Genomic DNA, 16,151 nt, shown 5'->3' with positions numbered 1-16,151 from the left:
GGAAGTGGTATTTTCAAATCTCTTTTTTTTTTTTTCTGGTAAATTTTTTTTTCTTAAAACATTGAAAAATCTTGAAGTGAAATACTGCAAGCCCTCCAAAAATATTATTTAGTAGAGATTCTTCTTCAGTGTTTGCTTTTTAGGGATTAAAAAGTTATCATCCTAATTTTCTGTAAAATTTCAGTGAAAGCTAAAATGTTTTCACCAAAATATTCTTAGTGTGTTTTTACTGTCTTCTGCAAGGGTGGCATCTTCTTATTTTGGTGTAAGGAAATCTGTGATGCACAAGGGCATCAAGATAGCCCAGTTCAAAGCCAGGAAGGATTGTGTTAACTTGGCATTGTAGATATATTTGTATCTCTGATTACTTGTTAATGCACTAGTGGCTGTGCTTTTGGTTTATTGATAAGACCTGAAGGATTGACTGCTTCCTGCCTCACTTCTAGGTAACTGGTCTGCATTTCTTTATTAGCCCCAGCAGCCTGGTGGTTATCAGATCAGGGCAGAATGTACCACGCAATGAACCATGTTCCATGGCAGACATGATCAGTTCTAGAATGTGTGTCTCGTCTCTTGTTATCTGTTTGCCCAGTATTGCAGCTGAAAACTTTTTGTCTGTTTTAGGTAAATGGAGTTGATCTAGCAGGCAAATCCCAGGAGGAAGTTGTTTCCCTGTTGAGAAGCACCAAGATGGAAGGGACCGTGAGCCTTCTGGTCTTTCGCCAAGAAGATGCCTTCCACCCAAGGGAACTGGTGTGTAAATTCAGAGCAGATGAAAGGTTTCTGATGCACATGAGGCAGGGATCTGGGCTAGCGACCTGCTGGCCAGTGTTTATTAAGAGATTTTCCAAGCAGTTTCTATATTTTGTATATCTTTCAGCCTTAGCATAATACAAGCATTCCTTCCTCATATTTCTTCTGTTTTGGAAACAGATATCCACAATGTTGAGTGCAAGAGTATTTGAAAATCAGATTGCAGGGATATTTTCTAGGACAGCACATGTTTATTACTGAACGCTTTTAGATGGACTGATTGAATACAGAGAGGTCGATTATTCCATAACTGTCACTTCAGAGGCTGTTGTTGAAAGCTCGCCATCTTCTCCACTACATATGACAAATTTTCATATTTCAAGTTTTCATGGTACGTGTAGCTCAGCCAAATAAAGACGCTTGCTTACGGTTGTATGAAAAAGAGGACCGTAATTAAATACTCTCATTGAAAGTAAAAAGACCTGAGTTGCAGTAAGCCCCAGGGCCATTAATTCCTAACATAGACATTATTTAGAATGACATAAATGAAATGGAAAGGCATTTGTTTGCAAACTATTTATTTCACTTTTTATACATATGTCAGTGCATCTAAATATTAGATAGGGGTATTTACATAGTATTTGTGTGAATGAAATCTGTATATTAAATTGACATAGTTCTTAATGTTTTTCTGCAAAAAGTGGTAGGTTTCATTTATGTGTAGAAATAATATAATTGGAGGAATCACCTTTATCTTTTGTTTTGATGTGGTAGGAAAATTGTTTTACTTCAAGTACAAGTGGTATTTTAAATATTTCATAACAGATTCTAGTTGGGTCATTTTAGGACATTTGACCTGTCTTTCAGATAGCTTTTAGCTTTATCTAAACAATAATGAATCCGTATATACTAGAGTGGTTTTAGGGACGCAGTAGGTTTTAGGGACGCAGTTCCCAAATTTGTCTGATTGCCCTAATTCTCTTACGCTAATCCTTCAAGTATGGATGTGTCATGGTTAATAAAAATTTCCTTTTATTATAAAGCAGATAAATTTTAGTCTTGGGAATATCCCATCTCTTGGTTACACACACACTGACAATTTACTATGATTTCATGGAAATTTCAGATTGTGATAGGGCTGAAAACTGAACACTTGTGTTTTAAGTAGATTTTGAGAAATGATGAAAACTTCTTTATTTCTATTTAGAAATGTTTAATGCATTATTTCTCAATTTAAATTCGGTTTTCCATTTTCCCCCCACTGTTATCCAATTCTGTGCTTTAAATGCCACCTGATCCTAAATCTGGAGTTGTCTCTATTAAATTGTAAATGAGCAGTTAAAAAAAATTTTAAAAGACACGAAGCTTTAGATGCGATAAAGCTTTAGTCCTTCCTCAGTGTGTCTGAGCCTGGGTGATAGTTGGCATTATTAGGTTGCCAAAGCTTAAACACTGCGCTTACAGCCGTTCCCGAGTTAGTGCCAGCACAGACCAGCTTAAGGTTATTCAGGTTCTTCTGGTCCAATTTTGATCTTCCAGGCTTCTGTTTTCCCCTTCTGCTGCCTCCTTTTTTTTTTTTTTCTTGGTTATTTAATTTATTGCTTGTGAGCGTTTCATTAAGGAGCGAGCCAGTAGGCCGTCAGTTTATTCACGTTGCAGCTGCTATTCAAGGTTTAAAAGAAAGAAAATTCTGAAAACTTAAAGGAGTGCATTGAAAATGATCTTTCAATCCAATTAACAGAGCTCTTTTCCTCTGTTTGGGGTGTCTGTGTTTAAATTCTGTGTCTAAAACAAAATACTTTTATCAATAGGTGCCCTTTTTTTTTTTATAAGTCAACCTTGTAACTATCTATTAATTAAAACTCTATAATACATGAAAAAAATCACATTTATAACCTGTGTAATATTGTAAAGTATAATGCTTGTGGTTCAGACTGTTATTATCTGGTCTAGCTATCAAATGACAATATACCTTATAATTTAGACTTAGTTGGGAAAATGAGAAAACAAAATTAGAAACAGTGCCAGGAATAGAAAAGCAATTTCGTGAGATTTGTTTTCCTCCCAATAATAAATTCATGATATACTGTGAATAAGCAAGTAAAAATTTACATCTAGAACAATTTTTTTAAACAACCCCGCCCACACACATACACACACATAAGATAATATAACCACATCAGTGAAAGTTTGCAAGACAGAGTAATATATCAGCCATAATATAATCACCCTCTATATATTTTGTAGATTTTAAGAACAAACAATTTTTCCTTGAGAGTAAAGCTTTGTGTCCCTGTGTGTTAAAGATGGCTTTGGTCAGTCTGTATTTATGTTTTTCTTCAATTCTTCTAGAATGCAGAGCCAGGCCAGATGCAGATTCCAAAAGAAACGGTAAGAGCTTTGTCTTTTGCAGGGTGCAGAGATGTTGGAAAGATAAATTGAACTAACTTCTTACTAATTAATTATGAAGTTATTTGTCCTCTCTTTTCTTGGCTCATAATAGATCCTAATATACAAAGATTTATTAAATCCCAAAGTGGTCTTACCTTAAGTGACTTATTGCTACTACCCCAAATGAAGAATATTTTGTGATTATTTTTGATCAGACAGGGATAAAAAAGAGACATTAAAGACTTTCCTATTCACCTGCATATTAAGAGGGAGCAAAATTGGTGAGCTTCGTAGTTTAACATCTGTCTATCTAGCTATCTATATATAGACTTCATGAGTTGTGAAGTGCTGTAAGTGGCTACAAAAATGAAAAAATGAAAAAAGAAAACAATTCAGGCATAGAAAAAATAGGGAGGGCTAAAAGTACAATAAAAATGTATCATAAACATGAAAAATAAAATATCAGCAATTAGACTAAACATATTATCACAATAATTTATATTTAATGTTATTTATTATCAGTTATTATAGTGTATTTTAAGGGGCTAATTCTCCTAACCGAAGTAAGTTTTCACAGCTTAGATTAAAAAGCAAAAAATAGGTGTTTAGAAGATAAATCCTAATACAGGCTGAAAACAAAGGAATAAGTTGAGTACTAACAGGTGGTACTAACATAATGAAAGTAAGGATTGCCATATCAGTCTCTGAACTTACCTTCTTTTTTGTGTGGGTGCATTGCATGGGGAAAAAAGAGAGGGTGTTTTATATTGACACATGATATCATCCAGTAGAAATTCCAACAGTCAGGATCTTTTATATATTAAACAGCACAGCACAAACACATGTCATTCCCAAACCTTTGTGAGTAAAATGAAAATTTAGCAAAACCATACCCATGGTGGGTGATGCTAATACATGTTTTTCCAAAATTTGGCATGTTAGTCAGATAAAGGAAGAATATGAAGAAATTGAATAACATAATTAACACTAATAATAGCATTACATAATTTAATTTTTCTTGACACATTCATAAGCAGACAACTTTGAACCTAATAAACAAACAAAATGTTATTTTCAAGTATTCCATCATTACAAAAATGGATGAATAATCAGACCTCAGAGGAAAATCGGTAAACAACCTTGAGAACATTACACATTCATAAGTACAGGTTGTAGGAAATTCACAGCCTTCATTTTTTACCCATTAAATCAATAGGTCTGTGATAGTTAATCGGAATCACAATAGTATATTTGTGTGTGTGTGTGTGTGTGTGTGTGTGTGGTGTGATGGCGGGTATGTTGAGAGGTGAGGGGAAATTGGACAAGTTGATTCTGAAGAGTCAAGTGGGGCACAAGAATGATTTATTTTAAAAGACAATAATGATAGCAAAAATGTACTTTAAAGCTAAAATACTTAAAATAGCATGATATTGTTATAGGAACAGACAAGTAGATCATTGAAACACATCGATGATGTAAGCAGTCCCAGTGTTTACGTGTGTGTGCATGTTTGTTAAAGGAGACATTTCAAAATAGCGGTAAAGAGTGGTTTGTTTAGTGTTTAGAACAATTGGCCATTCACTTTAAAAAGTTAGATTCCTTTTTCTCACCATACACCAAAATAAATCCCAGTTAATTATGAAATTAAACCTAAAAATATACCAAAAAGTATTGAGAAAATATGTGAAAAATTTCTCTGTTAACTTTGGAAAGTAAATGCTTGTCCCAGCATGACAAAGCCAAATGTCCTAAGAGAGTAGATTGATAGATTTGTTTATATATATTAAAAACCTTTCAGAGCAATAACCACACCATGAAAGAGTTGCAAGATAAATGCTAAGGGCATTTTGCAACGTGATCCTTGGATGAAGAACCACTCTTTGGTGTTTGGAATCTTATCATAGAACTTTTTTGGCAAAGCAAATGACTTCACACATAAACTATATCTGTTTATGCCTAAGATGATCTGAGATGGAAAATGATGATATAAGCAGTAAAGATAGGTGTGTTCTTTCAAAACATTTAGTCAGTCCTTGTGAGGAGACTGAGGATTAGCTCTGAAGTTTTCAATCGCTGACGGGAAGAAGCAGCTTTGGCTTTAAATGTGGTATTCCGTTGAGAATGTCTAGGTTTGTTCTACTCCACTCCTCACACACAAGCTTTTTGTGTTCTTGATAGCATGCCAGAGCAAATGACAGTTCAGTCACCTTAACAAAAGAGGTGATATATGTGTATGTGTGTCTGACTTGCAATTACAAATGGGAATTTTTTTCTGATAAGGGTTTTCCAAGCTAAGTTAAAGAAAGTACAGTTTTTTTGTTTGTTTGTTTTTGTTTTTGTCTAAATGTTTTCTTTTCGGTTTCTTGTTCTTTCTTTTCTCTCTCACATCTGGGCCTCTCTTTCTGCTCCTGCTAGGTGATACCATTTTGGGCTGTTAAAGGCTTCATGTTAAAATTATAATTTAAAAATTGAATTCCAGGATCTCTGCGTCTCTCTGTCTTTTGATGGCAAATCATTAAATTTATTCAAGTCACAAAATTCTCTGATATTACTTAAGCTTTCCATGATTGTAAGCACTTTGAGAACGGAATGTCCTCAAGCTCAATTAGTTTGTTTGTTAGTTGATTATCACAATGACTCCCAGAACTGATTAAGTCTGAGAAATTTTAAAAAAGGACATTTAGGTAGATGAGTAGGGCTGTACCAATAGTTGGTAGACCTTTTAAATATCTGAGATGCAGTTTTCTTGTACATCTTCTAAATATTGTATTAATTAGTGAGAGTGGGCAACTAGAAACCCTACTGAGTTTTAGGTTATCTATCCATTCAAAATCAGACAAAAAGCTGAATTATTTAGCAGAGGCTCAAGCTCACTTATTCCATGTCCTGAACAAACTCGTTTGCCTTTGAAAAGTTTATTCACTTGATAGTTTATTCCTGTGGATGTCCAGGTTGGACAAGACAATACATGGGTGTATTAGTTAGAGTTTTCCAGAGAAACAGGACCAATGGGATGTGTAGATATATAGACAGAGATTTATTTTAAGGAATTGGTTTGTGTGATTATAAAGGCTGGAAAGTCCAAATCTGCAGTGTGGGCCAGCAGGCAAAGACCTGCAGAGCCCATGGTGCCGATGAAGTCCAAACGCAGTCTGCCGGAGGATTCCCCCTTGCCCAGGAAGGCCTGTCTTTCTGTTCTGTTTTCTGATTGGATGGGGCCCAGTCACATTGTGGAGGACAATCTGTTTTATTCAGAGTTCACAAATGTAAATGGTAATCTCATCCAACAACACTTTCCAAGTGGACACAAAAGTAACCATCACAATGAAGTAGTGAATTTACCTACAGGCTATCAGGCCTTGACTTACCAAAGTGCCAGTTTCTTCTTTGGGCTCCAAAGAACTATGCAAACCTGCTTAGGAAGGCCCCCAAGAACTCTTTGGTAAGATCCATGTAAGAATATAATTGTACATAAAACATAATTCAGAGCTACTGGATAGAAGTAGGGCTTTAGAAAATAATAGTGTTTAGAGATGATACTAGACCATACGGATAAGACATAAAACATGCTTAAATGTCAAGAATTCAGCATTCATTCTAAGAGTTAGTGAGATCTCCCTGTAGAAACTGCAAGGATACATTGAGGAGATTTGCGGACCCTCCCTAAAGATCAGAAAGCATCTTGATAAGCTAACTTCAGACAGGTTATAATCTTGATTCGGAAATTTAATGAGCTTGTCAATAAGCATGGTCATAGACTTATTAAACTAATGGTTGTGGTATATCAAATAAAGCCTACCATGTTGACCCTACTGTAAATTAAGAAAACAGTTGAAGGAATTAAGAAAACAGTCCCATTTACAGTAGGATCAAGAAGAATAAAATACTTAGGAATAAATTTAACCAAGGAGATAAAAGACCTGCACACTGAATGATGTAAGACATTGATGAAAGAAATTGAAAAAGACAAAAATAAATGGAAATATATTCCATACTCACAGATTGGAAGAATTAATATTGTTAAAATGTCCATATTACCCAAAGCCATCTACAGATTCAGTGCAATCCCTGTCAAAATGCTGACGGCATTTTTCACAGAAATAGGAAAAAAAAAAAACCTAAAATTCACTGAAACCACATTGAATCTACTGGATCTCTAATAGCCAAAACAATCTTAAGAAAGAACAAAACGTGGAGGCATCACAATTCCTGATTTGTCTATATTACAAAGCTATAGTAATCAAAACAGTTTGATACTGGAATAAAAACAGACATATAGAACAGAATAGAGAGCCCAGAAATAAACCCACACATATATGGTTAATTGATTTATGACAGAGAAGCCAAGAATATGCAATGGGGAAAGGGTAGTCTCTTCAATAAATGGTGATGGGAAAACTGGACTGTCGCATGAAAAAGAATGAAGCTGGTCTTCTATTGTACACTGTGTACAAAAACCAACTCAAAATGGATTAAAGATTTGAATGTAAGACCCAAAACCATAAAACTCCTAGAAGAAAACATATGGGGTAAGCACATTGACATTGGTCTTGGTGATGAATTTTTGGACTTGACACCAAAAGTAAAAATAAACAAATTAGACTACATCAAATATAAAGACTTCTGCACAGCAAAGGAAACCAATGAAATGAAAAGACAACCTCTGGAATAGTAGAACATATTTACAAATCATATATCTGATAATGGATTAATATCCAAAACATACAAAGAACTCACAACTCAATAGCAAAAAGATAAACAATCTGATTAGAAAATGGGCAGAAGTGAATAGACATTTTTCCAAAGAAGACATACTGATGGCCAACAAGTACATTAAAAGGTGCTCAACATCACTAATCTGCAGAGAAATGTAAATCAAAACCACAATGAGATATCACCTCACATCCGTTAGAATGGTCATCAGAAGGACAGGAGATAACAAGTTGTGAGGATATGGAGAAAAGGGAACCCTTGTGTGCTATTCGTGGGAATGTAAATTGGTGCAGCTACTGTGGAAAACAGTGTGGAGTTATCTCAGAAAGTTAAAGATAAAACTACCATATGATCTAGCAATGCCACTTCTGGGTATTTATTCAGAGGAAAAGAAATCTGGATCTTGAAGAAATATCTGCACTCCTATGTTCATTGCAGCACTTTTTACAATAGCCAAGATGTGGAAACAACCTAAATGTCCACCAGTGGATGAATGGATAAAGATGTATGTGTACATATATATGTGTGTGTGTGTGTGTGTGTATACACACACATACATGTTATATGTATACATATATATATTGTATATCACTTACATGTGGAATCTAAAAAAACCAAACTCATAGAAACAGACAAGAATGGTGGTAGTGAGGACCAGGAGAGTGAGGGAAAAAAGGAGATGTTGGGATTTCCCTGGTGGCGCAGTGGTTAAGAATCCGCCTGCCAATGCAGGGGACGTGGGTTTGAGCCCTGGTCCGGGAAGATCCCACATGCCACGGAGCAATTAAGCCTGTGTGCCACAACTACTGAGCCTGTGCTCTGGAGCCCACGAGCCACAACTATTGAGCCCACGTGCCTAGAGCCCGTGCTCCGCAACAAGAGAAGCCACTGCAATGAGAATCCTGTGCACCACAACGAAGAGTAGCCCCTGCTCACCACAGCTAGAGAAAGCCTGCGTGCAGCAATGCAGACCCAACGCAGCCAAAAATAAAATATAAATAAATAAATGTACTTAAAAAGAAGATGTTGGTCAAAGAGTATAAACTTCTAGTTATAAGACGAGTAAGTTCTGGGGATCTAATGTAGAGCATGGTGATTATAGTTAATAATACTGTGTTATATGCTCAAAAGTTGTTAGGAAAGTAGATCTTAAATGTTCTTGCCACAGAAAAGAAATGGTAATTTTGTGGTGTGATGGAGGTGTATTAGCTAAGCTGTGATGGTAATCATTTTGCAATATATAAATACCAAATCAACACTCTGTGCACCCTAAATTTACAGTGTTATATGTCAAATATATCTCAACAAAGCTGGGAAAAATAGTCAAATCAGACAAAGCAAATAAGGAGCCCCAAATGGGGGACTGAATTATGGTTTGTTACATCTTCATCCAAAACTTTGTATAAGTTATTTGGGATAAACTGATCATCAGACATTTCTTTAGGCCTATAATGTAAATTAATTTCAATATCCTAGGTAACACAGATGAAAGAGTACAAAATTCTCTAATTTGAGTTTTTGTTGAAGATTTATACTGTCACACACTAATCATATGCTGACCTTAATAGTTTGGTTTTGAGCATCAAATGTAGCTATTATCACAAAGAATTTTATTAAATGTGTTCTGTTTCTAGTGCTTTAAATATTCAAACTTATTTTAAAGTCATGATTCAATGAAATACTTTTCAATTCAAATGACTCAAACTTAGTTTAAAACAATCTTATTCCAAGATTGGGATAGAATAATATTTTCATGATCTTACAAAAATAGTAATGATTTTGTATAGTGAATCTCTATCAGTTTTTAGGGGATTCATTTGAAATTCCCTACTTCTACTATAATAAGTTAAGGATTTCCTAATGTTTGGTGTATTTTCCTTTGGGGAACATATCTTAGTTATTTTTTATTGTCCTACTTTTGTAGTATAGTGGTAAAAATTAATATCTTTAAAATTTATTCTATGATATTTTTTGTTATTGAACTCAAGTTATTTTAAAGATTATGTTGGTAGTAATGTCTGTTTTTAAAATAAGAACTGTTTTAGATATAGCAAAACTATTCTGGATTAATTACTACGTGCAATTTTTATTCTAAAACATCATGCTGTCAGAAAAGTTTTAAGAATAGCCTAAGGAACTCCAGTATACCCTTCTCCCACATTCCCCAATTGTTAATATTTTGCCACATTTGATATGTAATTTTCTTCCATCCCCCCGTTTCCCCTCCCTGTAATTTTTCCTCCTTTCCTTCCTACTATATAAGTTTTTTCAGAATTGAGATAAATTGTAGACGTAACTCCCCTTTATCTGTAAATCTTTAGTGTGTGTACTAGATCATATGGTAGTTTTATCTTTAATAAGAACAAGGACATTTTCTTATGTAATCATGTTTAGTTACCAAAGCCATGAAATTAACATTGACTTAACAGTGTTGTATTACCCGTTGTCTCAGTTAGTGTCCTTCATGGTGTGCAGATGTGAACGAATGAACGAATACATAAGAAACAAATCCTTTGGATCACACCTGGCATCTAGTTGTCATGCCTCTTTAGTCATTTTTAATCTGGAACATTTCTTCAGTTTACCTTTGCTTTTCTTTCTTTCTTTTTTTTTTTTTGCGGTACGCGGGCCCCTCACTGTTGTGGCCTCTCCCGTTGCAGAGCACAGGCTCCAGACACGTAGGCTCAGCGGCCATGGCTCACGGGCCCAGCCGCTCCGCGGCATGTGGGATCTTCCCAGACCGGGGCACGAACCCATGTCCCCTGCATTGGCAGGCGGACTCTCAACCACTGCGCCACCAGGGAAGCCCTGCTTTTCACTTTTGAAGAGCAAATTACTTTGAGAATGTCCCTCAATTTGGGTTTGTGTGACATTTCTTTGATTGAGTAAGGATTTTTCTGGCTTCACATTACAGATTAACAACTGTACAAAACCTTTTTTTTTTCTCAGAATTTGTAGCATCAAGCAAAAACATTTTAAAATTCTTTAAATGTTATTTATTTTACGTCTACTGTTTAAATCAGAAAAGAGCACAATAAAGCCAGATGTGACATTTTAACTTTGCTAATAAGAATAATTAAACTATCAACACAAATATCATGCATAAACATTCATCTCACATATGGGATAAATTAAAATATATAGCTTAAAGAAACTGGAGGGTTATTCCTTTATGCAAAAAAATAAACACAATAACTTCTCTATTTAAAAAAATCCTCCTCTTGATTAAAACTGTAAATGGTTGTTATCATTTGTCTGCTCTACCTGCATATTATTTAATCTCTAGATATAGAATAAGTGTATTTTCTCTTTAACTTGTATGAAAACAAGTGTTAAGTGTGAGAATATGATGGCATAATTGCTTTTTAAGATCCATCATAAGGTTTTCCTTCCTAGCCTGTCATCCCCATCCCAGCACTGATCTCTGCCCAACGATTATGTTTCGGCCACGTAATATAATCAATTTTTACTTCCTTGTTACCCATTTTGCAGATTAACTGCAGACTTAGAGTGGCCTGTGGGCCAGCTGTCTCCCCTTAGCAATTGGGGCTTGTTTGGAGAGGAAGGAAAACTGGGCTTTAGTGCTGAGCATTTGTGGCTGTTTTTCTGTCTCGTGGCAGATATGTGTGTATCTTTTCTGCTGTTCTGAGGATAGCTGGAAAGTAAACAGCTTTCATACTGCCCATGCAGTAGGTTCTCTGCTTCTAATATGCTTAGCAAAAATGCCCTGTTTTTCTGGATATAAGAAGGCAAAAATGCCAATGGAGTAATGGCCAAGGGAAAACATGACAGGTTGCACTGATAGAAAATCACTTGGGGTACATACATGTCTGTACGTGAGGGACATAATGTGCACTTGAGTGACATTCATGTCCAAATGGCTTGAGGAGCAAGTTAAAGGGAAACAAAATATTTATTATGTTTCCTTAGAAAGAACTTGACTCAAGAAACAGTTGAGATAGTACAGAATCTGGATGGAGTAACAATCGAAGGTGATAGAAAATTAGCTTCTCCTTTATATCAGAATGAAGAGATCCCCATACTAGTAAGATTTTGGAAAAATTCTCTATAAAGTAGCCTTAAAAATGGTTTCTAAGAGCAAATTTTTTTAAACATTTTGCTGCCAGATAATTAAGTTCTCAAATTTGGAATTAATTTCAGTCTTATGTCAAGAGCCAAATAGATTGATAATGCAATATCAAAGGAAAAGTACAATCTCTCACTTAAATGTTTTTAATGATAATAATGACTTAAGACTTGATAAGAAAGCTGAAAAAGAATATTATTCCCGTCTGCTGTTTTCATAAGAAATGAAACTTTCCCATGGAGAATACAGTCTCCTTTAAGACAGGTTCAGAGCAGGGCACATCAGGAAGTGACTCGAACTTGATTAAAATTTCTCTTCATATATTCAGTCAGCTCCTTATCTTGATTTTTCAAGTAGAAGAAAAATGAGAATTTTAAGCCTTTGTAAAACATTATGGAAATGTCAAAATCAGTAAACGTTAAAAAGCCAAACAAGATATAAATCAGTAAGTGACAATTAAGAACCTTCCAGATTTGAGGCAAATAAACGTACTGAATAATCAGATCTAAATGTGCCCAGTTAAGGACTATCTTTGGTTTCCGTGTCTTTTCAAGTGCAACTTTTCCAGGAATATAAATACTGATTCTGATTCACAGAGTGAATTTTGTCTTTCAGTTACTTCTGAATTTAAAGTAGGAGGGGCTGTAGTATGTTTTGATACTATTTTGTATTTCAAACATCAGAAATAGATTTTATATTGAAGTAGCTGTATCCATTCACACAAGGTCTTTATTTACTACTCTTGAATTGTTTTGAACCATATGGATGAAAATAAAATTTTAAGAGCAAAACAAGTATATAAAGATAGTATAGGGCTTCCCTGGTGGCGCAGTGGTTGAGAGTCCGCCTGCCGATGCAGGGGACGTGGGTTCGTGCCCCGGTCCGGGAAGATCCTACGTGCCGTGGAGCGGCTGGGCCCGTGAGCCATGGCCAGTGAGCCTACGCGTCCGGAGCCTGTGCTCCGCAACGGGAGAGGCCACAACAGTGAGAGGCCCCGCGTACTGCAGAAGAAAAAAAAAAAAAAAGAAAAGAAAAAAAAATAGTATAGTAAATATGATGTCAATAGTAAATATGTCATAGTAAATATGATGTTAATATTTTGATATGAATATTTAATGTTTATTTCTCCCAAATCCATGGATTTTATTTGAGCTGTAATTATTGTCTAGGAATATTTTAAGTGTAAAAAGGCTTTTATAGGGGCTTCCCTGGTGGCGCAGTGGTTGAGAGTCTGCCTGCCGATGCAGGGGACACGGGTTCGTGCCCCGGTCCGGGAAGATCCCACATGCCGCGGAGCGGCTGGGCCCGTGAGCCATGGCCGCTGAGCCTGCGCATCCGGAGCCTGTGCTCCGCAACGGGAGAGGCCACAACAGTGAGAGGCCCATGTACTGCAAAAAAATAAAAAATAAAAAAATTTTAAAAAGGCTTTTATAATGGGCAGGTATAGGCTTTATTTTGATTTTGATACTGAAATGTATTTACTTTGTATAGTTAACATACTATCCCTCTGTATCTTTTCAAGTTGTTCTTTCTGTAATATTCTTTATTATATATATAGTTTTTCTGTTTTTAACATATTAATGATTTTTTTTTAAAACACACCTTGTCCTGATAACTGTGAGGCTATCTTTTGAGATGGCACAAAGAATGTGAACAGTGAATATTAGTAAATTAGAAACTTTAAAAAATCATGTTATTATGGATTTGGAGATTTAAAAATAACGTATCTTTTGTATTATGATAATCTTTTAAAAAAATCTCTTACTGATACACTCTGTACTTCCAAAAATTATTTCATCTAATTGAGATATCAGAGATTGCATGTTAAATCTCCAAATTATTATTAAAAATTAATATTAAAAATTATTTTATCATTATTATGTTAATTTTGATAATTATTAGAAAATTTTAAAAAATGTGTTGAGAGACAAAGAAAAAAACTGAAGTCTACCTACATTTCCATTGCTCTGCAATAGGCTTTCATGTGTGTAATTGAACATTCTTTAAAAGTGCAATCTTTAAAGGATGCGTTATATTCCAGCCTAATTATGTACCATTAGATGTTGAACCATTAGATGTTGAACCATTCTTCAAGTGTAATTTGATACTTCCAGCTTGAATGAATAGGTGGATGCTGGAGAAATGTTCCAAAATTACAAAAAGAAAAGGAGAAAAAGTTGTAGGACTAGATGAGGCATTTAGTTGTGATTCAAAGAGCTTGTACCACATGTCTGTTATGTGACATAAAATGAAATGCTGAATTTGATAAAGAATTCTGGCCTCATCTATTTGGAGATGGCCAGTGTAGAGCTGGGATCCCTGAAGAGGATTACAGAAGGCAGATGGCTTCCTCTTCCGGCGTCCGACATTTTTATATGTTATCTCACTGTCTTTCATCAGGTTATACTTGAAGCATTCATTTCCTTCCTGCTGTTTTAGGGGAGCTGAGCAAAAGTGCGTGTGTCTCAAATGTGTCGGGTTCTGCAACAGTCTCCTTATGCACTCGATGGCTACAATTTCGAAGTCAAAGCCGGCATATACAACTCTTTAATTAAACAATATTGCTTGAATAATATCCCCAGCTGTAGATGTATCATACAGTACTGTGGAAAAAGATTTCTCTAATGTTGTTTATCTCTACTTTGTCTCACAGATGTCGAAGTTATTAAAACTCTCTAGTGACTCTCTGAAAATGAATACCGTTTTTTCTGCTGACTTTGTATCATCAGGATTTGTTACTGTTTGTGAATAAAATGATGCACCCTTAGTGAACATTAAACTATTAATAACATTGAAAATTCTAGTGAAGAACAAAGGGACAAATGACTTATTTTTATTTATTTTGATTTCCTGCTGTTACTGTTTTTCTCCTGTGGTTTAGAATATATAAAGAGATTTTTTAAAACCCCACAAAAAACAAAAAAACAAACCAAAACTCTGAGTCTACATGACTTTAGTCCTTCTGCTACATTCTTTTCCCTATATTTCTCAGAATCTGGTTTAGGTTTGTTTCAATATTGAAACAAGTACCACATAAAAATATTAGCAGCTGGTTCCAGGAATCATCTGGAGGGGGTGCAGATGCGCTGTTATCATGGATCTTGTTGTGGAACTTTGGTGGAGATACTGTGCCTGTTATGATTAAAGAACTGCTCATTAGCAGTCCTTAAAAATAACAGAAAGAAATGTTGTAATATAATGCGCGATTTTGTTTCCTGTTAGAAAGCAGAAGATGAGGATACTGTTCTCACACCTGATGGCACCAGGGAATTTCTGACGTTTGAAGTTCCGCTGAATGATTCAGGATCTGCTGGTCTTGGCGTCAGTGTCAAAGGTAACCGGTCAAAGGAGAACCACGCAGATTTAGGAATCTTCGTCAAGTCCATTATTAATGGAGGAGCAGCATCTAAAGTAAGCAAACGTCAACATTATCAAGCTTACGCTCATTCACAAAAATGTTTAATTACAGCCCTATTCTTATTTTGGAAACATGGAAGCAGTAGGGGCGAATTCTTTCCTCTACCCTCTTAGATTCTGTTTCTGTGGCCTGTGAATTAAACTGATAAAAGACAGGTTAACAGGAGAAAATGTTTACAAATTTGATTGATGGGGGCTCCACAGGAAAAGTGAAAACCTAAAGAAGCAGTTAGACTTGGAAGCTTATATACCATTTTAGCAAATGCTGATAAATTGTGGAGTAGGGATTAGACAAAGAAAGAGGGTTCGGACTTCCAGGTGTGGTAAATAGTGGGATGGTAAATGTATGAAGGAAACCGATGGTAGAAAAGGCTTATTTTGTAGGCTCATCTCAGTGCACCTCTGTCTCTGGTGGTGAGGGTCATTCTCCCCTTCCAGGTTTTGGAGAAGAGAGGGGGCACCTTCACAAGGAGAACTTTATGCCCACATTCAGCCAGAAGCAGGGAGGTCAGAGCCCCCTTCCTGTGTCTGCCATTTCTCAGTTGCCTTCTGCTAAAATAATCCCCATGCCAAAGTGGCGTGTTTTGGGGTAGCGTATTCTGATACCCTGTAACACTTAAATGTTTTCTGTTTTCTTCCTAATACCCCATCCATGGTCAAACAACTAGTGCAATCTCAGTGATCTCTCACTGAGAGGAATTCATATCTTCGACTCCCCGTTTTTGGTCTCCCAGAATTCACAGCCCATGGTCATTACAGTGAAATGGAGGTTATCTCTGCAAAGACTTAG

At 35.7% G+C, this 16,151-nt stretch overlaps 1 protein-coding gene across 18 annotated transcripts in view; it reads left to right on the top strand.

Moving 5' to 3' along the window:
* Positions 1 to 16,151, top strand: part of PARD3 (par-3 family cell polarity regulator) — a 629,043-nt gene that overhangs the window by 361,062 nt on the left and 251,830 nt on the right. For all 18 annotated transcript variants that reach the window (XM_081228686.1, XM_081228701.1, XM_081228699.1 and 15 more), the window contains 3 exons: positions 625 to 753; positions 3,106 to 3,144; positions 15,167 to 15,355. In XM_081228686.1, coding sequence (XP_081084812.1) covers positions 625 to 753; positions 3,106 to 3,144; positions 15,167 to 15,355 — 357 coding nt within the window. The remainder of the gene's footprint in view (positions 1 to 624; positions 754 to 3,105; positions 3,145 to 15,166; positions 15,356 to 16,151) is intronic.

This window comes from Mesoplodon bidens (assembly GCF_964165515.1).
Source record: "Mesoplodon bidens genome assembly, chromosome: 3".
NCBI classification, from domain to species: Eukaryota; Metazoa; Chordata; class Mammalia; order Artiodactyla; family Ziphiidae; genus Mesoplodon; species Mesoplodon bidens.
The sequence above is the reverse complement of the archived record's forward strand: the minus strand, read 5'-3'. Positions and strand labels throughout refer to the sequence as shown.